General features: G+C 42.5%; 1 protein-coding gene across 2 annotated transcripts in view; it reads left to right on the forward strand.

Moving 5' to 3' along the window:
- pmepa1 (prostate transmembrane protein, androgen induced 1) overlaps window positions 1-21,720 on the forward strand; it is a 46,277-nt gene extending 24,557 nt beyond the window's left edge. Inside the window, exons 1-5 of one of the 2 annotated variants that reach the window (XM_034082700.2) lie at window positions 8,696-8,983; window positions 11,999-12,153; window positions 13,941-13,994; window positions 14,182-14,516; window positions 15,081-21,720. In XM_034082700.2, coding sequence (XP_033938591.1) covers window positions 8,926-8,983; window positions 11,999-12,153; window positions 13,941-13,994; window positions 14,182-14,516; window positions 15,081-15,387 — 909 coding nt within the window. In that variant the 5' untranslated portion in view covers window positions 8,696-8,925 and the 3' untranslated portion in view covers window positions 15,388-21,720. Of the gene's footprint in view, window positions 1-8,695; window positions 8,984-11,998; window positions 12,154-13,940; window positions 13,995-14,181; window positions 14,517-15,080 lie in introns of those variants that run through there. The other variant, XM_034082699.1, reaches the window with a different exon arrangement.
- The last annotated feature ends 1,131 nt before the right edge of the window (window positions 21,721-22,851 follow it).

Raw genomic sequence — 22,851 nt, forward strand, 5'->3', positions numbered from 1 at the left:
ATTTGGTATTTCACTTCCATAAAGTCGGGCACTCTGGAGACAGATTTAAAGTGGAATCAGATCACTTTTTCACCCCCCAGCGTTTCCAAGTGGTATTATGTGTTGCACTCTGTTTGTGTTAACTGCTGAGCCACCAACAGCAGAGGACAGGCTGCATTTCCAAATGAACTTCCCAACGCAGGCAATGATAACATATTTTATGTCCATGGAATTTCATATAATCAAGAAGGTCAATCTACTTGTTCCTATGCAATATGGCTAAGGCTAGCAGCTAGGGCTGTACCCGAATATCCGAATATTCGGTCGTTGGCCTACTTTTCGGTTTTCAATTTCGTTATTCGAATAACAATGGGTTATGTTTTTTATCGCACGTTGTCTGATTGTATAATCATATGCCCCGTTGCTAGAGTCTGTTGATATGCTCTCCAGATTAACAGCAGCATGAAAATAACCCGCGGAGGATACGGTACAAATTGCCGGGATTTGCCTTTCCCCCCCCCCTTCATTTCTGACCAATTGTTGAACAGCATTTCCGTGCACATGACTTGTGTTTAAAGTTCATAGTCCGTTTGAATTTTTCCTGTGTGAACGCAAACCGAACCTTCTGAAAAATGAAGGTCCGCGTGCACAGAATATCCGAATATTCGCTGCTGATTACTACCGAATATCCGGAGCCCGGAAAATGGTATTCGGGACAGCTCTACTAGCAGCTTGGCTACTGTCCAAAAGAATAAACATTAATCGGAATCAACAACAAAACAGAAACCCCCGGTAGTATTAGTAAGAAGACTGTCTTTATTAACAACTGATCAAACTTAGTAGAAATACACATTTTATCCCCCTCCCTATTTGGCTTCTTTGGGTCTTTCTTTAATAGTGTTCTTATCTTGGGTAAAGTTTCCTCAAATTGTTCCCCTAACTTGAGGATAGCTGGAGTTCCTTCCTATTAAAATGCCCTGTGGTAGGTAATACTGCAGTGTCTATGTCTAGGGCTTTTATTGTGAAAGAGAGATTGCGACCCAGAGGCAGAAAGATTGTAAAGTGAGGCCAATGTGGAGCCAGTGATGGTGTCACCATTCTTCAACTATTGTGCAATCAATATTAGTTTTATAATAATAAGTTAAAGCAAAACATTTTACCCATTAGCCGCTTTCACACCAAGTACTTTGCCGTACTTAGTGCCCAGCACTTAGTGCCAGCACTTAGTACCCCCATGGAACTAAGTACAGATCGCGTTCACACCGGAATAAGTTCCCTGAGGAAAGATTACGCAAATGAAGCCGCTGACCTCACTTCTTCTTCTTCGGGTTTACTGGCAGGCCGCAAACTACTTCACGTTGTATACTGCCACCCGAAGTCCTCGGCCGGAAGTCCCCGGCGTTGGGGACTTATGGAAAAGTACGGGTAAAAGTACTCCGTTGTGAACGCGCCTATTGCCACTTATGGCAATGTTCGAAATTACAGCAAAAGGCGGAAATATACTCAGACCTTTAGCTCCTATCAAACTTAAAACTACATATCTAGGGATGGGTACCGAGCCCCGGTATTAAACGGGCCCCAGGGCTGAATTATTAAAGACCGTGGTACCGTTAAGCTCCGACGTTAGCGGTCTTTTTATGTATATTTTGCAAAATGAACTGGCTGTTTACATTTGTGTGTAAGATGTTGGTAGAAATGAAAGGCAGCTTGGCCCAGTGATAAAGAAGCAGCATTGTGTGTGTCTGCACTGAAGCGTGTGCTGGCCTGAAGGACCTTTTCACTGCACAACACATTTGCTTTTAAAATGATTTTGGCAGGCCAAAAACACTGAAATGAAGGGAGAGAAAAGAGCTAGAAAGGCAGAGGAAGAGAACAGGAAGTACATTTGTATTCCTTTTGAAATGATTTTGCCTTGACAATGTGCTAGAATATTGCACCCAAAAAGCTGCTCTGCCTTGCTAAAGTGTAACATCTGGATAGAACAGAGACGATGTCTTGTTAGTATACAGAGATGAAGGGGGGGGGGTAAGGGCGGAGGCAATAGAGAGAGAGACAAGGGGGGGCGTGTAAATGAGAATGGACAAGAGGATGTCTGCTCATTGACCCCTGACCCCCACATGAAACAGCACACATGAAAACAAAACGCCATGAGAGCACACTTACTCCTGTCTCATTCTCACACACAATCACATAATCACACACACACACACACACACACCACACACACACACACACACACACACACACACACACACACACACACACACACACACACACACACACACACACACACACACACACACACACACACACACACACACACACACACCACACACACACACACACACACACACACACACACCATGTATACATCACTTCAGGGGACATTACATTGACTTACATGCATTTCCTGGAGACTTATCCTCACCTTAACCATAACCAACACATGCCTAACCCTAACCCTTAACCTTACCCTAACCTTAAACAAGTCTTCACCCTAATATTAATGATTCCCCTTATGGGGACCTCCATTTTGTCCCCATAAGGGAGGCGAGTCCCCACACGTGATTGTGTAAACAGTATAGTAATGCTAGGCCACACACACACACACACACACACACACACACACACACACACACACACACACACACACACACACACACACACACACACACACACACACACACACACACACACACACACACACACACACACACACACAGATGGTGAGGCTGACGTCACAGTGTGTTTAACTGTCTGTTCCTTTAGCCTTTTAAAACAACAGCTCTCTTTAATAAGCAGAGGAATGTGATCTGTTTGCTTTTCATTATTTTACTGTGTTTATGTTTCCGTGTCTGTTATTTCCTCCAAACTCTCCTCACACCTTTCCTTCCTTCACCCCTCTTTCACCCGTTGTCCTATAATGTTTCATATAATGAAGAAGCTTTTCTTTGTTCTTCCTCTTTTTGAAGTGGATGCAACATTTTTCTGGAATTAAAAGTGGAAGTTGGAAAGTGGAAGTGTGACTGTCTGATGCAGGTTATGACCTCTGCAACCGCAGTATAGTCATACTCAAAGTGTGTGTGTGTGTGTGTGTGTGTGTGTGTGTGTGTGTGTGTGTGTGTGTGTGTGTGTGTGTGTGTGTGTGTGTGTGTGTGTGTGTGTGTGTGTGTGTGTGTGTGTGTGTGTGTGTGTGTGTGTGTGTGTGTGTGTGTGTGTGTGTGTGTGTGTGTGTGTGTGTGTGTGTGTGTGTGTTCAAGGTTCAAGGCTTTTATTTGTCATACCTACATAGCTACAGTGTAGTTATGTCGATGAAAATCTTAGGTCACAGGCTCCTCCCACAGTGCAACACAATACAACAGAAACAGAAAAAATAGTGCAAGTAAATACAAAACAAATAGTGGGTGGGTGTGTATTTATGTGTGTGTGTTTGTCATGCTAACCTAGCAACAGTTTCCATATCAACCCTCATGCATTAAAGCTCCAGACGAGTCCTTATGAACATTCATCAGCTATTTCTGTCATTACTTCATAATAGAGCTGACTGCATTTAGTTTGAATTAGTTTTACGTCCATAGCTTATTTGTAGACATTGTATGATGTACATGATACACTACCTCTCTGTCAATGTATTGGCACAGCATTCTAAGCAGAGAAGTCTGACTGTCCCTTTAATAGTCTTGACGCGGGGATGTCACATTAAGGATTTCTATAGTGGATCACATTAGAAAACAGCCACAATAAGATTGAATATCCATGTTTGGGATTATTGTCGATATCCTCACATAACTGACTTGAACTTGAACTGTCGAGCATTACAAAACACATGACATATTGGGTAAGAAAGAGCAGGAACAACTTTTTGCTACACTTTTTTATAAATTATCATTAGGCCTTTTATTTAGTTTTTTTATGTATGCAGTTGGACCTAGTAATTAATTGGGTTTCAACAAGCTGATGTGTCCTATCTATGATGCAATACAAATATCATTTTGATTATATTTAATAACAAATAAAGTGCTTTAAATGTTATGTTTTTAAAGCATGTTATGTTTTAGTGCCATCTTAAAGGTCCCATGACATGCTTTTCCGGTTATTACCCGTCCCCTTGTTTGTTATGAAGGTTTTTCTGCATGTAAACGGTCTGTCAAAAACCCTCAAAGTACACCCTGTAGGGAGTAAAACTCTAACACAGAGTCTGAACAGTTAACGAGAGAGCACGCTCGTGAACTGTCAAGGGGGGGGGGTGTTATGCCGTGTGTGCATGCACCTCGCGGGAGTGCACACAGCGTAAAGCAAAACCTCCCAGACATGTATTGATCTGTACGGCAAAGTACGGTTTGGAAACTATATCATTTCCTTTTGGAGGGCATGCATAACACGGCATAACACCAGAGCCTCGCTGCGGGGAAACGTTGGCGCTGTTCCGAGTTTGTTCTAATCTGTCAAAATGACAGACTGCTTTCAGATTTTTCGGTCATTGATAAATAAAATATTCGGTTAACGCGACGACTGCTGTCCCAGCAACATCAGTACCAAGCGAGAGAGTTTTTTCCAGAGCAGGGGATATTGTAAATGCCCAAACATCCCAGCTTATAAATACCTGGAAATGTGGACATTCTGATATTCCTAAAAACCTGTCTGATGATGCTGAGTGAGTGACTCGTGAGTTTGAGTTGAGTTACTTGAAAAACTAAAGTGAAACTTGATTTATTGTATTGCAGGGTCTGATTATTAAATGTCCTTGTTTATTTGTGAGATGCAGTGGCACAAAGAAAATACTACTTTGTTTGGTAGTATACTGTAGGTACAAAAACACTGGTTTTCTTGTTCCAGTCTGTTACTGTCACTTTTTTTACACTTAAAAATACTGCTATCCTACTAAAATGCTGTACAAATCAGATTTATTATGTAATAAAGAAACATTTTCCGAGTCAAAAAATGTTTTATTGAGAAAAAAAATCTGATTTTTTATTATTCAATATCGCGATAAATACCGTACCGTGGACTTGTTATCGCGATATTATCATACCGTGAGTTTTTGGTATCGTTACATCCCTAGTGAATACACATACTTTATAGCAGGGGTAAACAACAGGTCAATCGCGATCGACTGGTCGATCTTCAAAGCCTTCACTGTCGATCCCTAGCATTTAAAATAATAATAATAATAATATTTTCCCAAAAAGAAATGTTCATGCTCTGGTTGGTTGTTTAAACAAACTTTTTAGACCTTGCTCTGGTTTGTTGATTTGAATCACGCACAGGTCATTTTACAAACTCCAATTGGTTATTAGATATGTTGACGTCTATGAATTGCTGCATGCAATTGTGGGTGGGGTTAAAAATATCTTAACGGTCATCTTGAGGAGTAACTTAAACTGTACCAAGTTCTGCTAATCTTTAACCAACATCGATATGGCTGAGGGTCCGGCGAAAAAGAAATCAAAAACGTATTATTTCCACCCGGAATGGGAGCAGGAATTTCTTTTCACATCAGCGAAAGAGAAGACTATAATGCCTCATATGCCAACAGGCGGTAGCCTTGGCGAAACGGGGCAACCTGGAGCGCCATCATGCGAGCACCCATGGTAAATTCAAAGACTCATATCCACTCAACAGCGCATTAAGAACCAAAATAATTGAGGAACTGAAAAGAGGACTAAAAGCACAGCAGTCGCTTTTCATCGCGCCTACAGCAAAGAGCAAGGCAGCTACAGAAACATCCCTCCGGATTAGCCATATTTTGGCTCAGCACAAAAAACCATTTACGGATGGTGAGATGATTAAAGAAGCAATGAGCGCCACAGCTGACGTCTTGTTTGCGGATTTCAAAAACAAAGAGGACATAAAAGCAAGGATAAAAAGTGTACCACTTGGTGCACCTGTAGCCAGAAGAGTCCAGTCATTGTCCGAAGATGTATCCCAGCAAGTATTAAAAGACTTGTCTCTCTCGGAATACTTTTCAGTTCAATTTGACGAGTCTACTGATGCCACAGACACAGCCCAGCTAGCTGTGTTTGTCCGGATGGTTTTCACGGATTTTACTGTCAAGGAGGCCGTTCTTGCCCTTATCCCATTGAAAGAAAGAACCAGGGGTGAGGATGTGTACAAGGCATTCAAGGACTATGTTTGTGAGTACAAGATTCCCATTCATAAAATAGTGTCCTTCACAACCGATGGGGCACCAGCGATGCTCGGTGTTCGTTCAGGATTTGTTGCGCTGTGCAGAAAAGACCGGCATTGGCAGCTAAAGCAATTGACATGTCACATGTAATGAATGTTGTTGTTAAGATTGTCAACTCAATTCGCGCAAAAGCACTCCAGCACCGGCTATTTGAGTCTTTATTGGACGAGCTCGACTCTGTGTATGGAGATTTGATCCTTCACGCAGATGTAAGGTGGCTCAGTCGGGGCAAGGTGCTCCAGCGTTTTCTGGATTTGCTGCCAGAGATCATCAGTTTTCTGAAGTCGAGGAACGAGGAGTATGAGCGGCTGTCCGACGATACTTGGTTATTGGACTTGGGGTTCCTTACCGATCTGACTGCAAAACTCAATGACCTTAACCGAGAATTGCAAGGGAAAGACCGAGAGCTTGGTCACATGATTAGCGCAGTGGAGGCATTCACAGTGAAGCTCAGTTTGTGGACCACTCAGTTAAGACATGCGAGGCTGACACACTTCCCAAATCTTGAAAAGGTGTCACAAAACCTCACAGACAAAACTGCTTTCCATCCTGAACAATTCTGCGCCCATTTGAACAAACTGATCGATTTGTGGAGCTACAAGACATGGGGCAAGTAGTTGGTTTTGTATCAAACCCTTTCCTCAGCGTTGACATTGAACAGCTGTCAGCTAAAATGCAGGAGGTGTTTACATTACCTATGGGTGTTGACATAGAGATCATTGAAATGCAAAGCGACATTGAATTGAAGGCCAGAGCAAGAGATCAGGACTTTTGGTCACTCGTGAGTCGAGCGAGGTATCCACTGATTGTGTCATGTGCGCTCCACATACTTATGTGAAACGGCCTTTTCACAAAGGAAAATAATTAAATCCAAGTATAGAACTCGTATGACTGACGCACATCTTACTGACTGCCTCCGGCTAGCAATCACTAACTATCAGCCAGATTTCAAAAGGCTTACGGTACGTCCACACAGCAGCTTTTCAAAATTCTTTTTGCGAGCAATGCGACCAACAACCAATCACATGAATCTCTCGCCCCCGACATACAAAGCAAAAAACCCCGGGGATTTTATGCGAGCAATATATATATATATATATATATAAACTCCCCAAACAGGCGAAAACCTACCAGTTTCCCCCACTGTCTCTGCCACCTCCCTCCACGCCTGGTTCCTCCGGTTTGTATCCCGTTAATAGTTCTGGTCGTAAAGAACCGGGTGATTTGCTACCGTAATTTCTCGTTTGGAATATGAGGAAATGAACTGCGTTCTGGTTCTCCCTGCTTACACGCGGTTTGATTGGCTAGCGCTTCTACTGTCAGATTTGCATAAACGTGTTTGATTGGCTGGCGCTTCCAGCTCAGCTTCAAAAGTTGAACATTGCTCAACTTTGGAATCCTGGAAATCCTGGACATCCTGGAAATCTTCGCTTCGCTCCCCCACAATGCAGTTCGGCGAAAAGCGAGGCAAAGTGACGTCATCCCCATTCAAAGTCAATGGGCAGAGAAGCGTTGGAAGCGGTGGAAGTTTCTTCTGAAGCTGCTGTGTGGACGTACTGTTGCAGATAATGTGCAGTCACAGCAGTCTCATTAAAGGCAGGCTGATAGAGCAACTTGAGCATTGGAAATATATTGTGCATTGAACAGAGAAACTTAATATGGATTACATTGAACTGTAGGCTAATATCTGTACATGTGAATATTACTAATTGAACTGAGAAACGAAATATAGTGCATTGAACAGATACTGTAAATATTAATAGTTTGTATTGAACAGATATGCCTACCGTAAATATGAATATTGTACATTGCACAGATAACTGTGTCTTTCTTTGTGTGCATCTTTACACGTACATTGAGCCTGTTGTAACATAAATTGATTGCAAAAATAAATATGACGATGAATAGTCTTACTCCTAAGTGGGTTTTTTGGAAGATATCGGATTGGTAGATCTCGGTTTACATTTTGGAATAAAAAGTGATCTTGGGCTTGAAAAGGTTGGTTTCCACTGCTTTACAGAGATGCTGTGAGAAACAATGTGAGTTTGGAACATTGCACACAAATCTATTCTAGTCGACCTCAACTATGGAACTATGATCAGGAGAAATGGCCATGACACGGGACCTTTAAGGGTTTTGAGCATATTCTGTTAACTATCATGATAATATTTTTCATTGAATTCTTTGTGTGATTAAATACCATGTGTTATATTAAAATATTTTGTTGTTTTTGTTGTATCTTTCCCAAGTACTGAGATCCGTTTTCCTAAGTGTATTGTTTTAAATTCCTTTATAATCACACGTCTAGAGAAGTTAAAGCTCCAGACTCCCCCCCCCCTCTCATCATTATTCAGTCCAGCCCTCTGACCCATCTGTGTCTCCCAGACGCTCCCACCACTCCCCCTCTTTCCTCCCCCCTCCTCACATTGACCCCTTTTGTTCACAGCTTTTGGGAGGGGGAGGGGGGGGGGGTCTGGTCAGCTGTTTCCTCACTCTGTGTGTGTCTGGACACTGTGGGAATGTGTGTGTGAGAAAAAGTATCAGACAAAGCTCTGTGCAGCTCAGAGTGTGTGTGTCGCCCGGCAAGGACACACACGCGGTGCCGCAGTATCCTCAGGACATGTAGTTTGGACTTCTTTTATTTATGTTGTTTTGTGTTTTGAGTTTTTTGGGGAGCAGAACATCTCCAGGCTATTATCACAGGATTACAAACATCTACGGATTTAAGTCTTGGTGCGAGTGAAGGTCTTTGAGAGAATATGCAGCCTTCACCAGGCACGCACAACCATGACGACTGTGTTCAGACGCAGCTGTGCGGTGAGAAAACGACTTTCTGTTGGATAACTTGGGATATCTTTAAACCTAGGGCTAATGTGTTGCTGCTTTATTATAACTGTCCAGTTATTTCTCTTTTTTCATTGAAATGCATGTTGTGTAGGGTCGGTCAATGAGTTCATTACCAGCCAATCAAAAAAGCCAAATAGTAGTTGGTCAGACGAAAGAAAACTTCTTCCTAGACTTTGGGACATTGTGTGAATGCTGTTGAGTTTAATACTTCGCTAATAATCTAGTCTGCAATTACAGGTTGGGCAAGTTGTCAAAGGAAATGAGATGCGGAAAACGATATGTTCTGGCATTTTTGCAGAAAACATATGTAACGATTATGATCATCATAAATATTTAGCAAGTCTTTTTCTATCTAACTATGCGATTAGGTGTCTACGGACCTCGATTAGTTAAGTCATATCGTTGACTAAATTGTAGTGTTTCTGAAATAACTGACTTCAGTACTAGATTCAATCAATCAATCGATGTTTATTTATATAGCCCAATATCACAAATGTTACATTTGTCTCAGTGGTCTTCACAGTGTGTACAGAATATCAGTATGACAATACGACACCCTCTGTCCTTAGACCCTCTGTCCTTAGACCCTCTGTCCTCAGACCCTCTGTCCTTAGACCCTCTGTCCTTAGACCCTCACATCGTACAAGGAAAAACTTCCGGAGAAAACCCACAGTTTAAAGGGAACATGGGAGAAACCTCGGGGAGAGCAACAGAGGAGGGATCCCTCTCCCAGGACGGACAGACTGCAATAGATGCCGTGTGTAAATTGAAAAGATAATACATTTGCAACATAGGTAGTCCAAATGTTTGGAAATGCATGTGTGTATAATAGGAAGATGAATCCACGAGGATATCCATCCAGGACCGATGATCCAGGACCACAGCCACGACTCAAGATCCAGCGCTCGCGATCCAGGACACAGGACCGCAGGATCATCCATGACTCCGGATCCCAGCGTGTATAGACACCAAAAAGAAAGACATTTGGGGAAGCTGGGTTAATCGGAACATGAGTGTACACGGGTATAGACAGAGAGAAGGAAGAAGTAAGATGTCCCCCGACAAACTAAGCCTATATCAGCAAAACTAGGGGCTGAATCTAATCAGCCCTAACTATAAGCTTTATCAAAAAGGAAGGTCTTAAGCGCACTCTTAAAAACGGATAGGGTGTCTGCCGCCCGAACACAAACTGGAAGCTGATTCCACAAATGTGGAGCTTGATAAGAAAAGCTCCACATTGTGATTGGACACCTTTAATATTGAATCTAGCTCTGCTGTGAAAGTCCAGTTTGCATTCAGTGCAACGTTTATTTGCATGTCAAGAACTTGTCAAGAGTTTTGTTTGACATTCTGTTTGAAACCCACTTCTTCCTCGTGTTGATCACGTGACCAGTTGTGTGGTACTTCAGTGTTTCCCTCTCTCCCTGTTTGGGATGTGTTGACTTTGGTATCTAATGTGTTGGTGTGTCCTGGTGGTGTGAGTCTCATTGCCGGTCCGGTTGTTAAAGTGCATTATGAATGAAATGGCTTGCCTTGTATACATGTTGGAGAACCATGCGCGAATGGCTAAACTCATAACAGGTTATGACTGAGCTAGAAGAGTCAGCTGACTGAGTGTGTGTGCCTTCATGTTGTGTAATGGTCAGAGGAACAAGAGTGTGAGAAATGTGTGTGTGTGTGTCTGCTTTATGTTCTGCTGTCTGACTGGGGCCTGACCTCTGCCCGCTCCCTGTGAAAGAAAAGTGTGAGAAAAAATGCTCCATAAGGGGGGGGGGGGGGTAAGGGCAGACTGCATCTAAACAAAGCTCGCCCTGTCTGCCTCTGTGTGTGTGTGTGTGTGTGTGTGTGTGTGTGTGTGTGTGTGTGTGTGTGTGTGTGTGTGTGTGTGTGTGTGTGTGTGTGTGTGTGTGTGTGTGTGTGTGTGTGTGTGTGTGTGTGTGTGTGTGTGTGTGTGTGTGTGTGTGTGTGTCTGAAAGCCTTCCTCTCACACAACATAGAGACATAGTAGTATGAACATGTGACAATGCAGCATGTAGAATCACACTATTTATTTAGTTATTACAGCTTTATTGCCAGGTAGTTTTAAGCATACACAAATTCAGTTTTCTTTTAAAATAACTATTTTTAAATAATTTAAACACCTATTTAAACATAAAGAAATACCCAAAATGAGTACAATAAATATGACAGTTTACAACTACAAAATAGATACCGTATGTGCAGTATATCAGAAAGTACTGAAGTAACAGTAGGCAGGATATGTTTTGTTTTACCTGAACCAAAATCTTAATCAGTGATGCATAAAACATCAAAAGTAATAGTAGTGTAAACATATGACATTTTAACTGTGACATTTCTGTAATACATAAATAAGGTGTCATAGAACATAATTGTTTTATGTCATAGTGTTTCCCCTTCATTTTCATCTTTTTTTTAAACGCTATAGCTTTACATTAAGCAACATGTTGTCTTTCATCTGATGCTGTCAAAACAAAACATTACTTTATGTGAGCCCACCAATCAAAAGGTATGTGTCATTCCACTTGGTGATGTGTCCTTGGGCAAGAACTGTGTGTGTGTGTGTGTGTGTGTGTGTGTGTGTGTGTGTGTGTGTGTGTGTGTGTGTGTGTGTGTGTGTGTGTGTGTGTGTGTGTGTGTGTGTGTGTGTGTGTGTGTGTGTGTGTGTGTGTGTGTGTGTGTGTGTGTGTGTGTGTGTGTGAAGAAAAAAAAAAGAGACAGAAACACTGCATCCTACAATTCCCATAAGGCAACTGGATAGAATCTTAGAGGATCTTCCTGCTTTGGAGTTCCCCTGAATGTTCGCGCCCAGCTTGTAAAGTAGTCCTCTGTGTTGTGTCGAAGCCCAAGTGAAGATATTTAGATTATCTGATTTTATGACAAAACTCCTCAGAAGACATACAGCTGAGTTTAGGACTAACCACAACACCTAAACTGACCTCCATCTCTGTCTCTGATTGGTTGCAGCCCAGCTGGAGTTCGTCCAGATCCTGGTGATCGTGGTGGTGATGATGGTGATGGTGGTGGTCATCACCTGTCTGCTGAACCACTACCGCCTATCAGCTCGCTCGCTGCTCTCCAGACACGCCCCCGCCCGCAGGAGACACCTGCCACTGGCCAGCGTGAGTCATACACACCTGAATACGAGGGGGAAGAAGTACTCAGATTTGATACTGAAGTGAAATAAGCAATACTATGTAATAATACTGTAATAAAAATATATAAACATGCACAGTAGGGTGGTCCTTAGTGCCATGTGCATTTCCAAATTCATTTATTTGAAGCTCCAACCACCGGAATTCGTTATGATAGTCAAGAAAACTCTCCTGGTGAATGTTTTCCTCAATCTGACAACATGGACCCCCCCCTCATGGACCTGGGCTGCCACACCTGCAACTGAGGCTACACTTCAAGATTTAATATGCTTAATATCTGCAGTGTAGTTTATGCCAAAACAAATGTTAAACTGTGTTGATAAAGCAACTTGCTGTGCTATTTCTTTGGTATCAGATTAGGTTCATGTTTAAGTGTGACCTTTGTTTAATAGATGCATAATGGTGGAGGAAAGTAAGAGCTACAATGAATTCCTGTACACAGACTGGGTCATTGGGTAAGATCTCATAGCAGATATGAATGAGTCATATACAACTCACGTTGGACGTTTAAATATATGCATTACACAGAATTGCATATTAAGGCTGAACAAACATGGAAGCATGAAATGAAATCAACAATGAAAGTAACGGCCTGCATGTGTATGTTGTATAAATGAAAAGCTGAGATATCACTATAGAAACATGTTAAATAACTTAACATGACTCAAGGAAAACATAAAAGCAGTGCTCCACGGTGCAGCACGAGTACAAAAGGTGTGTGTTCAGGGTTTAGTCACAGTTTCTACTAAGAGACAGAACCAGAAGAAAGCAGAGGGATCATAGTCATTAAACACCGCCGCAGGCTAACGCTAACACACTGACTCATTATGCATTAAGGGATACAGCGAGCTAGCAACGACCGCCAGGACACACACACACACACACACACACACACACACACACACACACACACACACACACACACACACACACACACACACACAGAGCTCCTGATAAGCTCAGGGGAGGCATTGTCCTAGTTCATTTGGATGATCAGACTGACACACATACAGGCAGACAGACAGGAAGTGTGCCGCCTGAGAATACAAAAAGTGCCAAAAGTTGGAGAAGTTCCTTCCAGACATTGTTTATAGAAGTTAAAAGCTGCTTTTGTCTCCATTCTGCGAGGCATTGAGACAAAACTGACAGTTCCACAACAGTGTATTCATCCTGAAACTATCTAAATATACGCTGGGAAACTGGGTAACAGAAAGGCCAATGTGGAGATCTTTACAAAGGTTGCGCAGAAATTCGGATGAGTAAAAAAAAAAAATCCCTGTGAGGCATTACTTTACAAAGTAAGAGAGTATTTTAAAAAGCCGTATCGTGCTCACAAATGGAGCCCCTAGTGGACAAAAAGTGAACACATTCTTCATAAGTATAATAAAGAATAAATACAACTTATACTAACCATGAAAGGGAACATAATAATATGTACAATATGTATTGCTTTGAAAGCTATTGAAATAGCCTTATTGGCATTGGAATAATGACACGAACAGATGTCACTGTGCGTGCTGTGTGCTCTGCATGTGCGGCCATTACAGAGGGTTTCCCTGCACATATATTCTGTCTGTCTGTCTGTGCATCTACACACATTTGGAAAATATCATCAATGGTTACAATTATTGTTTTTATTTGAACAATTATTTAACGCTGGCATGTCATGCATAGGCAAATCGTTGATTATTGTGCCGGATATAACTGATCATATATAAGATAAATAAATGATAATCTCTCTATTGTTCTCTCAGGAGGGGAGTCTGTGGTCTTCTGACGGCACGGGGACAAACAGTGGTCTCAATGAGGTGAGGCATCTTTTTGACTATATCTTGATTAAACAAGGAGCATGTATACAAATACATTCATCACAACAAGCAAAGAGAAGATTTAAGCTGGATTTAGCTATAAGCTTTTCTATTAAATGATAACAGAAATAAGCAAAATGAAACAGTTCATAATGTAGCAGTAACATGACATCCTTCCTCTTCACAGCACCAGGTGTACAACCCCCGGCCCCCAGACAGAGGGGCCTCGTCCTACCTGCAGCGGGACCCCCAGCCTCAGCCCCAGCGCTTCCAGCACTCCTTCGCCCCGACGCGCTTCCAGCCAACGTACCCCTACCTGCCGCAGAGCCTCATCGACCTCCCACCCACCATCTGCCTGTCGGACGGGGAGGAGCCCCCACCGTACCAGGGGCCCTGCACGCTGCAGCTCCGAGACCCCGAGCAGCAGATGGAGCTGAACCGAGAGTCGGTGAGGGCCCCGCCCAACAGAACCGTGTTCGACTCCCACCCTCTGCACCCGTCACGCTCCTGTCTGCAGGCCAGGTGACTACAAACATTGATCATGTGTTGACCATACAGCCGCGCTGCGGCTACCAAATTGAATTGATTGAAATCTCTAATATCAACGTAAGAGCTTGTGCCTCTTCGGGGAGTGCTAACACTTAACCATAAATGTTATTGTTTACTTTCTCCGTCTTTATATGTAGATATTACTCTTCTCCGTTATTCTCCGTCACATTCCAACAACTTCCTGTCAACAGCGCTAACTCTCCTTCAAAATAAAAGCATGTCCATAAATAGGAAGCCAAGCCAAATTACACTTAAGACATAAACAACTGCAACGAAAGTAACAAACACAATGCGATATCCTTTTCAATTTCAAAGAACACAAATCGGTTTATTTACATTAACAAATAAAGTTCTATAAAACAACAATACTGTAGAATAGCAAAATGAATGCCGTGAATAAACCGCAATACACGCGTTGAAGCGGTTCGCTGCTGATTACTACGCTCGGTTTTGTATTTTTCTGCTCCTACATTTGGTTTTATCTTCTTTGTTCTTCACCCATCAGACTTATTCCTGACCCTTGTTGTTTCCCCCCAGTCTGCAGGCCCCTCCTCCCAGCATGCACTCTGGCGTCAGTGTGTTGGAAGCCCAGGAGTCCCGGCATCAGAAGCAGGCCTCTCGAGTGGAAGGAGCCCCCCCGACCTACAGCGAGGTGATCGGGCACTACTACCACCCGACGTCCCTGCCCCCCAGCCACAGCCATCGGACTGTTTCCTCCTCACAAGCCCCACCCCCCTCCTTCATACACGGCCTGCTGCGACCTCCACACCCGCAGCAAGGGAGCGTGGACAACAGGAACGCCAGGAATACCAAGGAGAAATCCCAGAAGCCCCAGCAGGTGTGACAGTACCGCTTCCTTAAAAAATGAAAGAATTGATTTTGTCTGCTTGGAAGTGGTCAGTAGCCAATGAGGAACAACGTGGTAAAGATCCACTCTGTTGGTAATTTGTAGTGAGGTCAGTTTCCCCACTTCATGGATCTCCTTTAGGTAAGAACACATGGAAACCACATCACTCCTGCCGAGCACAGTGGCAGGAGAACATCTGGCACTTCCTGTTCCACACTTCCTATTTCCTGTCTGAGGAGCACTTCAGATGATGATGTCAGAGAAGAAGGGCAGAGGGTGCAAAGGGAAGCCTCCTTCTTCCCTTGACGCCTCCCTCCTTCATTAGACTGATCGTACTAGTCTCCATTCATTATAAATATTTTCTTGTTTTGTTTGTTCCTATAGAACCTTTTGTTTGTTTGTCTTTTTCGCGCTTACAAAAAATCTTTCTACCCAGGCAAATGGCGAAATGTTGCAATCTTCTTGGTTCTTCCAGGTTTTTGGTTTTATTTCCTAGTGATAATCCCCCCCTCGCTGCTTTGACTCCATTATGTTCTTTGTCAAATGTTAGCTGCAACTCCTGCATCTGGCTTTAGCTGTATCACTGGGACACGTTAGCACGTTAGCATATTTCCAAGAGTTTAGATTTAGTTAGCGTTATCTGAACCTAGCTTAGCCGTCATAGCACATCGCTAAAAGTCCCCGAGCTAAACGTTTCTGCCTTATATCGACCGATGCAGGAGTTGTCACTAAAATCCTTTTTTATTTTATGTTTTCTAAAGAAGGTTTGCACAAAGTTCACGACTGTTCAACATAGAAAAAAGGAATCTGCAATATGATTGATAAAGGAGAAAACAGAGAAAAGTAGGGGTATTTTTCTAAACTTTATAGATTCTTATCGTTAAGATATTTATTTTCTGTTTTACATGTTGTCTAGTTTTAGAAAAAGGAAACACCATGAATCTGTTGGGGTGCCAACTTTCACATTTTGCTACATACATGTGTTACATTTTGAGTTTATATACGAACACACGTATGCAAACGGAGAGCAAAGTTAAAAGCACGAATTGAGAGTTATTTATATAAATGCTGAAAAGAATTGCACTATTTTTTAGTATGAGCAGATGGAACGTGTGAGAGAGACTTTTACTTTGAAGGAGCTCTGTCAAGTGAGGCGTAATATAAAAAGAGAAAACGTAGGTTTACCAGAGGGGCGGTGCACAGCAGCATGTATCACGGAAACACATCACACTCTGACTTTGGATCAACCGACTCGGATACATTACCGTACCATTGATATCAAACAAATAAATCCCTCATTTATGCAAATATCCGAGTCCTGCGAGCCAACCACGAGTCAGCCTTCAACCTGTTGGGCCCAATCAGAAACTCTGCTTGTAGTTCTCTCTCTTGCTATTGGCCGAATCGTTAGCCAATCCCAAAGCTGGCTGTCGCTATCTCGACCAAAACGAGCCTCCAGTTTTCTCACGTTAATCAGACTTTTTCACAAACAAACGTCTGACCTAATCTCGACGCTGTGTAACGTAACAGGAGAGTAGTTTAATCCTGCTGTGTTCTCTTATTCCATGTTTGGATTATCGAGTGAGAAGAGAGAGTTAATGCAGATCAAAGTGACACCTAACGTCCTGTTTGTGTTGCGTCACTTAAGGAAGGAAGCCATTTCGCCCTAGACCAATGATACGCTGACTGTGCGCTGCTGTGGCCGCACACACACCAACGTTTTCTTTTGAAATCTGTCTTTTGAACGTACACACACGCTCCCCTTCTGGTAAGTTCTCTGTTGCAGGCATCGCTGAGCACTTTACTGCACCAGGAAAGAGTCAGCAATCTTCTGTCAGCCAGCCGCAGCCGATAAAAGCTACAGGAGAAACCTTTCATATCGTAGGATAGGCTTTAGACCCACACTTGAAACGATGCTAAGAGTTGTGCTCCAAGACTTTAAATCCCTTACAACAAATGGAACTACCTGGAATCAGTGACTTGTTATCATCCAGGGTATCAACGAGTTTTCATTCCCATACCATGAAGACTTTCAGTACCATGACAAACATACAAAGAAATACGTTTGGGTTTTTATACAAAACTCTTATTCAAAAATTGATTTGCACCAAAACAAGATCAAAGTTTGATACTCAGTCTGGCTTTTCAAAGTTCTTTGATGTATTCTTTGATTTGACTCCCTTGGTGGATATGTCCCCCTTGTAGCATAACTCTTACTGTTTAACGCAGCAGAAGACGAGCTGTCTCATATTAAACACACTGAAGTGTTGAAAAGTGACACGAGTGTTTACAGCAGCTCTTCTTCTGTCGTCTCTTCAGGAGCGCGGGACTAAAGGTCAAACTAACGTAGGAGATTAGGCCGTTTGTAGTTTTTGAGTGTTGAATTTAGTTTATTTGAATTGTTGTTGATGTGAGGCTTTAGTGTCCAGTCTTTATGCAACAGCGCCCTCCGCAGGGACCCAACCAAACCACAGCCAAAACTCCCGAAGCTGACTCAGCGTAATTTAGTGGAAGAAGAGAGAGTCAGAAGGCAAAAGAGACATTTTATAATCTGAAGCGGTGAGTCCTTTAACACTTTGACGTATTATTGTCATAAGGTCTATCTGAAGGATACGCGTGTGGGACTCTAATATCTCTTTCTTAACAACAATGAACCCTCATCACATTTGAATTGTTTTGTCCCTGTTTAAAAAGACATGGAAGTACATTTACAAACATCCTGAATTGAACGGTGGAAGTTCCTGTTGTTGAACTCTGTCTCAAACGGCTGCAACACAGAACAAAGACAGATCATCAGAAGTCCTTTCTTTGACTCTCTTCCTCCTTTTGTTCCAGCGTGATGCACGGTAAATATCACGATGTAAAGAAATCAATCTCTTGCCCCGAAGCAGCTAACGGAGTGACGCGTGGATCAATCAGAATATAAATCACCTCGTAATGAGAGGATAAGCCCCCAAACACAAGTTTAGATAATTTATTAACCCTCCTTCCCTTTCCTTTGACTTCCTTTCCCTCCATCAGTATTATACTTGTGTTTGGACCAGGTGTTTCCTCTAGGAATGCTTTGGGTCCCTGCAGGGTTGCACCGGGTATCAAAAGGCTGGGCAGGCTCTGAATAGGGCGTCACAGTAGACAGACATAGTAGAAATAGTGATCGTTGTTTAAAATAATGTGCCTAAAGGGTGCATGAGAAGTGAGACCGTGTCGAATCAATCTCTCGCTTCAGGGGAACCTGCGCTGGCTGACGATTCAAAACAAGACTGGAGGAGAGCTGAGGGGAAACATAACATCATGTGCTGCCCACACACACACACACACACACACACACACACACACACACACACACACACACACACACACACACACACACACACACACACACACACACACACACACACACAAAGAGGAGATAACAATTGATTTACTTCCAATGGGTGATTTATTCATATACACTGAAAAAACGGAAACGTTGTCTTTCATTAAATGTATGTAAGTGTATTTAATTAAAGTCAACGTTTCAGTTTTTTCAGTGTAGAAATGAGCATTTAGGGGGTTAAGTATTCCTTTAAGAGGAGTCGGTTGAGCTTAATCCACATTGAATGTTGTTCAAACACGAAATGTATCAGGTTTCTGTCTCCTAGAAATGTGTCAAATCCAGCACTAATCTGTGTGTGTTTAAACTGGGACACAACTCTTTGATTTAAGCCAGCGTGAAGGCTGAGTGCGTGTGCAAGTGTGTGTGTGTGTGTGTGTGTGTGTGTGTGTGTGTGTGTGTGTGTGTGTGTGTGTGTGTGTGTGTGTGTGTGTGTGTGTGTGTGTGTGTGTGTGTGTGTGTGTGTGTGGGAAAGACCCTGGGAAAGACCTCCAGCTATCTAGACAAAAACGAAACAAACACACACAGGTGCACCATCACACACACACATATCTTTGTTATTGTGGACCACACAAGAAAACAATGTATCCAACACACACCCACCCACGCACACACACACACACACACACACACACACACACACACACACACACACACACACACACACACACACACACACACACACACACACACACACACACACACAGTCCCCCTCCTCCTCTCTGAACGAGCTCTTCCTGTTACCTAGCGATGCCTGCTGTCCAATGACAGAGCTCCTCTCCCCCAGCCTTCGCTCCCATTGGCTGGCTGTTTTTTTTTCGTGGTCTCCTTGGAAGTGTTTTTATTTTTGTTGCTATGTCGTAAATGTGCCTGCCTGCGCTGAGACGGGCGAAACGTGAGTGGCTAGTTTGGGCTGTCAATCATCCCATGCCACGCCTCCTTACTGTCTCAGAGGATGCTGATTGGATGATGATGATGAGATTGAGGATGATGAAGATGTTTTTGATAGAGCGTTGCAATACACCTACTATTTGCCTTTTTGATAATATTAGTCATATTTTAACGTAGTGTTCTTAAATGTATGTTTTTTATTGTTGTTATTATTGTTGTTTATTCACTTGAGAACAAAACCATTTTTCTTCGATCCATTTTCACACCATTTTTTTCATTTAGTTTGGGGTGTAAAGCGACCTACCACAGGAAAGCTGCAGACGATTGAGAGGACGTGTAAATACAACACTTCTGTTTTCAAAGTGCCATTTGTAGTTTCAAGAGCAACCCATTCGTGCACTCCTTTCATTCAGTCCTGAGGTCAAAATGCACTCATTGCATGTACAGGAAGTGCGCTACTTCCTGAATCATCGGCTCTCCTCCCCCGGCCAGCGTCTACATGTGTGCCTTCTGCTGGTGGGGGGGGCGGAGACTCCCCTCTGCAATGACCCCCTCAATACTCTGTAATAATACGGTTGCCTTTTGACACCGACAGCACCAACATATTCATCAAATACTTCAAATAACACGGCCAGGAAGTATGGAAGTCTATTCAGGGCAGGAAAATATTAAAAAATGTTTAAATGTGATGAATGACACCAAAAAAAACGATACATAGAAACTATATTGTTGATAACTTGGGAAAAGTGAACATCTGTAAACCCATTAACAATGCATAAACAAACATCCGCTGAAGACGTTTTCTATAAAAGCTCACAAAGCAGCACAGAGTTGGCGGATTGTTTTTGATAAGAAATACTCAAAAAGAGGATTCATAAGGGGAAATTGTGATTTTGAAAGTCAAAACTACTAGATTTGCAATCTTTTTTACTATGTCATAATATTGACAACAACAAAAGTTGCATCTTTGAATTAGTATCTGATACATTTAAGTATTTCATTTATTTTATTTGTCTTGCATAAGATTAGCTTTGTTTCTCTTTTCTTGGCACAAATGGGCTTCCATAGAGATACGAGTTTCTTATGCTGCGTTCCAGAGAAAGTCGGACCCTTCAAACTGTTGTTATTTTCCACATTCTTTTCATGTAAGGTTGAAGTAACGATGACCTACCAGTGCAGATGTGTATTGTGTTTCCAACATGTAATGGAACGCAACATAAGAAACAACGTTAGAAGTTAAATGCACAGAAATAAGTGTCTGGCCTCAAACACATTAAAGACATGTCCAAAGAAGGAATCCTCCTGAACCCGACTCTTGGACAAGAGTTACACCTGACTTGAACTTTCTTTCTTTTTCTTGGGTTAAACACTTTGCTTTACAATTTCCATTTTCTCCAGTTCCTGTAACTCTTAAAAAGTCTTTGAGTACACAATAACACACACACTTGTTTTAAAGAGGAGCGGTGCTGGAGAAAAGAAGTTGTGAAAGAAGCCGTTTTCCTCCTTTGTGTTCTTGCTCATTCTGCCTCTTTGAATCAGCGCTGCGCAGCGCCTTTCCTCTGACAATGTTGAAGAAAATATACGAAAAAACACTCTTTTTTTGTTGCAATATGTGTGCATATTTAAGCAAAACCTCAATATCTTACAGGCAGTGACTATTGTAGAAGTCTTCCACCTGTTGTTCACTTTGATCCTGCAAGCATCTTCAAAATATAATGTGGGACATGTAGTTCATTCTGGTTTCAGTGTAGAAAAGGTGCATCCTTCCTTCCCCTGAAGTGGAAGGAAGGTGGAGTTGAAATCTGTTCACAGCATGGCTCACACTCTTATATACAGGCCTACTTATCCTCAATGGTAATAACTGCTTACTTGTGTATTAAAACCTGTTATTTTATTTATATTGGGTGGTCTACGTGCTGCAAGGTTTGTTATGTTGTTGTTTGTCTTCTGTTTGTTTCAAACTGAAGACAATGGTTTATCGTTGTTGTCACAGAACATGGTGTGAATCGGACACATTTCAGTTAGCCTTCGATTTAAAAAATGAATAAAAAAGTTTTATAAATATGTCCACGTCTCCTCCTGGGTATTTATTTATTTTATTTTAAATATGAGTTACATTAACAAAACATTGTTTTCGTTATATAATGCTTTTTTCATTTTAAATATATGTTTATGTCTGTAATATTTCTAATATTTGAGTCTATAGGGGTCATTTATTCAATTTTAAATATATACAAGTTGCATTTAGTCGAAATATTTAAGTTTACTTAATATTCATTTATACTATTTAATATATAAATAATAAGGTAAAATTAACTGAACATATATGAGTTATGTCAATATATGTATAAAGGTGACATTCACTGAAAATGTGTACTTTATATTTATTTTAAATATTTTTATCCATCCATCCATCCATCTTCTCCCGCTTATCCGTGGTCGGGTCGCGGGGGTAGCAGTTCCAGCAGAGAGCCCCAAACTTTCTTTTCCCTGGCGACATCAACCAGCTCTGACTGGGGGATCCCAAGGCGCTCCCAGGCCAGCCAAGAGATATAATCCCTCCACCTGGTCCTAGGTCTACCCCTTGGTCTCTTCCCAGCTGGACGTGCCTGGAACACCTCCCTAGGGAGGCGCCCAGGTGGCATCCTAACTAGGTGCCCGAACCACCTCAACTGGCTTCTTTCGACGCGAAGGAGGAGCGGCTCAACTCCGAGTCCCTCCCTGATGACCGAACTTCTCACCTTATCTCTAAGGGAGACACCAGCCACCCGGCGGAGGAAACCCATCTCGGCCGCTTGTATACGCGATCTCGTTCTTTCGGTCATGACCCATCCTTCATGACCATAGGTGAGGGTAGGAACGAAAATGGCCCGGTAGACAGAGAGCTTTGCCTTCTGGCTCAGCTCCCTTTTCGTCACAACGGTGCGGTAAAGCGACTGCAATACCGCTCCCGCTGCTCCGATTCTCCGGCCCATCTCACGCTCCATTGTTCCCTCACTCGAGAACAAGACCCTGAGATACTTGAACTCCTTCACTTGGGGTAAGGACTCATTCCCTACTTGGAGTGGACAGTCCATCGGTTTCCTGCTGAGAACCATGGCCTCAGATTTGGAGGTGCTGATCCTCATCCCAGCCGCTTCACACTCGGTTGCGAACCGATCCAGTGAGTGCTGAAGGTCGCAGACCGATGAAGCCAT

The sequence above is a fragment of the Pseudochaenichthys georgianus genome, chromosome 5, assembly GCF_902827115.2.
Source record: "Pseudochaenichthys georgianus chromosome 5, fPseGeo1.2, whole genome shotgun sequence".
NCBI lineage: Eukaryota > Metazoa > Chordata > Actinopteri > Perciformes > Channichthyidae > Pseudochaenichthys > Pseudochaenichthys georgianus.